Source organism: Vombatus ursinus, unplaced genomic scaffold (assembly GCF_900497805.2).
Source record: "Vombatus ursinus unplaced genomic scaffold, bare-nosed wombat genome assembly UNPS02014670.1, whole genome shotgun sequence".
NCBI lineage: Eukaryota > Metazoa > Chordata > Mammalia > Diprotodontia > Vombatidae > Vombatus > Vombatus ursinus.
Window position 1 is genome coordinate 672 of NW_020954448.1, and position 4,022 is coordinate 4,693.

The 4,022-nt window shown below is 35.0% G+C and overlaps 1 protein-coding gene across 1 annotated transcript; it reads right to left on the reverse strand.

Moving 5' to 3' along the window:
- Positions 1-261: 261 nt before the first annotated feature.
- LOC114042683 (E3 ubiquitin-protein ligase HUWE1-like) lies at positions 262-2,168 on the reverse strand (the record flags this gene model as incomplete). Its single annotated transcript, XM_027861370.1, has 4 exons — positions 262-497; positions 877-968; positions 1,613-1,790; positions 2,062-2,168. Coding segments are annotated over 4 exons (590 nt in total), but the record flags the coding sequence as incomplete, so codon positions are not given.
- Between the last annotated feature and the right edge of the window lie 1,854 nt (positions 2,169-4,022).

Below are 4,022 nucleotides of genomic sequence, written 5' to 3' on the forward strand. Positions count from 1 at the left end.
GAGCAAATCTCTCTATCAAAGCATTCTTGAATATATCACACTTGAATTTAAACTGCTTATAAACTGTGCTTAAGTTATATACATAGAAGAAAACACTTTTTCAACTTAAAGTCAAACAAATACAACTAAATACAAATGAGAATCTGAGTTGTACAGCTTAGAAAAAACAAAGGAAGCTTAAAGACCAATTTTCAGCTAAGGAAATTGAAGTTCTGACTGAGATGAAGGAACCTGCTTAAGGTTATAGAAACATAACTCACTAGTACCATTTCTGATAAGGCAACTTACTGTTGGTTTGTTTCAGTTCCCTGCTGCTGAGTAGTATTAAAGCTTTGCATAGCTTGTACTTCTTCTTCCTCATCTTCACTGGAAGCCTCTTCTGCAGCATGATTAGACCTTGGGGGAGGAGCTGAAGCAGTGCTATCGACTTTTTGAATAGATGATTTCTGACAAATATATTTCGGATCCTTTCCAAGATTACAGATCTCTTCTAATAGCTAAGAGACACAAGAAACTCTATTTTTAATTAGTGATAGAACATATATGATATACAAACAGCAGAAAAGGTTGATCATTTTCAAACATACTCATAACAGAAGATTTGGCATGTTATGACCATAGCTATGTACCAAGAAAACGAACTAAATAAAGGACCAATCCCTTATTAGAGACTATCAATGATGTCTAATGAGATGAACCAGAAACTCTTAAAGAGACCCAAAGAAAGCCCAGTTTTCATTCATGGAAGGACTTGATTGACACTTCACTTGCTGCCCCAAGCTCTATTTCTCATTCCAATGACAGCAGCTTTAAATGTAAAGTGTGATTATCTATTGACCCCAATGTGCTGGACCACATAATTAAGTAGCTTCCTACCTTAATAATAGCAGTTGTAGCATCTGTTTTGAGTGTGGGCTGGTGCCTCATCAGTTCCTCAACTGCACTGCCCAGACTGGAAGCAGTATCACCTAAAAAGCAAAGAAGATCTTCAAAGCCTTGTTAGCCAGAACAGTAACATCTTTTCCATAAGCTTAAAAGATTCTTCAAATAATTAAAAAGAAAAAAGAAATCAGGCTACAGTGAGTATTCTAATTCTTGAATGGAAATTTATATCCAGAACACCACCACCCTTCCCTTTTTGGTTGTACTAACAAAAAAACCAAACAACTGGTGTACTATATAACAGAAGAAGGCCATTTTATAGCAAAGTATTTTGCATATAAGTTGCCATTTGCTAAATGTTTGTTTAGTATAGCTAAGAAATCTACATCAGTATAGCTCAAAATGGTATGAGATACTCAGAAACTTTTCTAGAAAGGATGTAAAGGTGATGTTGATTAGTCAAGAACAAATTATGTTTCTATCCCAATAGACACTAAATTGGGACAATGCTAAATTTATAAATTTTACTGCATGTTCCATACTACTAAAAGGAGAAGTCTGGAGCTCCTTAAATGATAGCAAAAGAGTAAAGAGATTGTTTTTTCTTAAAATGCTAATAAATTCTGCTGAACAGAATAGGCTTACAATATCTACACATCTGGGTACCATTTGATCTCTATCCTGTCATTTCTCAAAGTCTGTTATGAAGTTTATCTGTTATAAAGTTTACCAAGGGGATCAGAACTCCTCCTTCTTCGCATAGCAGGAAGATAATCAGGAGAAAGTAGCATTTTGAAGAGATGTTCAAAAGGTTGACACTGCACAAATGACTGAAGACCTCGTGCATTCAAACAAAGCGCACTAAACACATCTGGCAGGGAGCCAAGTACTTCTCGGGTTGAAGGGACCTGCGAAAAAGAGAAACATGCATTACTCCAAATGTTGCAATTAAAGAAAAGGCTTTTTGAGTTACAGGACCTTGACAGTGACTGCCTTTGAGTAAGTCGCTTAAGCTTTCTAGGTTTCAGTAAATTTCCTTATCTATAAAATGAGATGTGGGGGAGAAAGAAGGATCTTCTAACTCCAAATCCACTCCTATGAACAGAAAAAAGAATGGGACATAAAAGAGGTAAAGCAGCTTCCTACTTCTGCTTTTATGAAATGGAAAGAGAAACTTACATCTTTGATAAGGAGGGCATGTAGCATAACATCAGTTAGCCCACTTTCTTGCAAGGAGGACAAGAATGATGGCTCTTGAAACACAAATACAGTCACCACTTCAGTAGCTGAGAATAATGAGAAAACGTGTTACCACAACTAATATCAAAGGTGACAAATATGTTTTGGAAATCAACTTTACCCCCCTCATCCTAATCATTTTTTAAAGCCCCACTTTTCACTATGTTTCAAGGAAATAAATTACTTTCCTATGATATAACCACCATTTAACAAAAAATCCCTTTGATTTTTATCCCACTAAAACTACCTGATCCTTTCAGGCCAAACAACTTGGATTGAGGCAAAATCCCACTAGCTCACGTAAGAAAAGTACAGGTAGAGTGGCTATGCGTGTCTCTGTAGGAAAAATGTATTTGCTTTCCTTTTCTCACAATCAATTTCCAACTGTATGCTTATCAAAATATAATCTACCCTTTGATTCTAATAACCACGTATTTTCCCTAATTACTCCTGAAAGAAAAGACACTTCTCGATATTCTTACAGTAATCAGTTTGTACTTTATCCTTAATATATACATATCATCCGTCCTACTAATCCAGGTATCTCTGGGTGAAGTAAGTGTATCTTTGCATTGCTTGTGTCACTTCTGCAAAAAGAATCTCAATTTATTCATGCTGAATGACTGTAACTTGTAGATATGTTGGCTAGGAAAAGCCACTAATTTTTGCAACCTTCTTTTATTCCCCTGTTATTTTAATTTTTAAAAATTTATTATGTATGTATGTACCTGTGTTTCCTTGTGAGACTGTAAACTCACTGAAAGTGAGGATTGCTTGCCACTGAGTTTGCTACTTAACTACTTTGAAAAATTAATTTGAAATGTTGATCTTCTCTCAGCAAAAGCAAAACTAGATCTGATCAAAAGAGATAAGGAAGCAAACTACATCCTGCTAAAAGGCACCACAGTCCCCCTAGTGGGGGACCTCAACCTCCTCCTCTCAGATGCAGATAAATTCAACCACAAAATAAAGAAGAAAGAAGTTAAGGAGGTAAACAGGATTTTAGAAAAGTTAGACATGGCAGACCTCTGGAGAAAACTGAATGCGTACAGTAAGAATATACCTTTTTCTTGGCGGCACATGGCACCTACATAAAAACTGACCACGTGTTAAGGCATAAAAATCTCTCAATCCGATGCAGAAAGGCATCTGTTCAGATCATGATGCAATAATGTAATGTGGTAGTACATGTAATAAGGGGCCACAAGACTAAAAATTAGTGGGAAATCAAATAATGTAATCCTAAAGAATGTGTGGGTCAAACACCAAATCATAGAAACAATCAATAACTTCACCCAAGAGAATGACATTAATGAGACAACATACCAAAATTTATGGGACGCACTGAAAGCAGTCCTTAGGGCAAGTTTTATATCTCTAAATGCTTACATGAATAAAATAGAGAAAGAGGAGATCAATAAATTGGGCATGCAACTAAAATAGCTAGAAACAGAACAAATGAAAAATCCCCAATTAAATACCAGATTAGAAATCCTGAAAAACAAAAGAAAGATAAATGAAATAGAAATTAAGACAACTATTGAACTAATAAAACTAAGAGCTAGTTTGGTGGGGAAAAATAAAACAAAACAAAAACAAAACAAACCAGTAAAATAGATAAATTTTTGGTAAACTTGATAAAAAAAAAGAAAACAGAAAAAAGAAAGAAGAAAACCAAATTACCAGCATCAAAAATGAAAAGGGTGAATTCACCATCAATGAAGAGGATTTGCCCAACTGTATGCCAATAAATCTGACAATCTTACCGTAATGGATGAATATTTACAAAAATATAAATTGTCCAGATTAAAGGAACAGGAAATAAAATACTTAAAAAATACTCAGAAAAAGAAATTGAACAAGTCATCAATGAACTCCCTAAGAAAAATATCTCCAGGGGC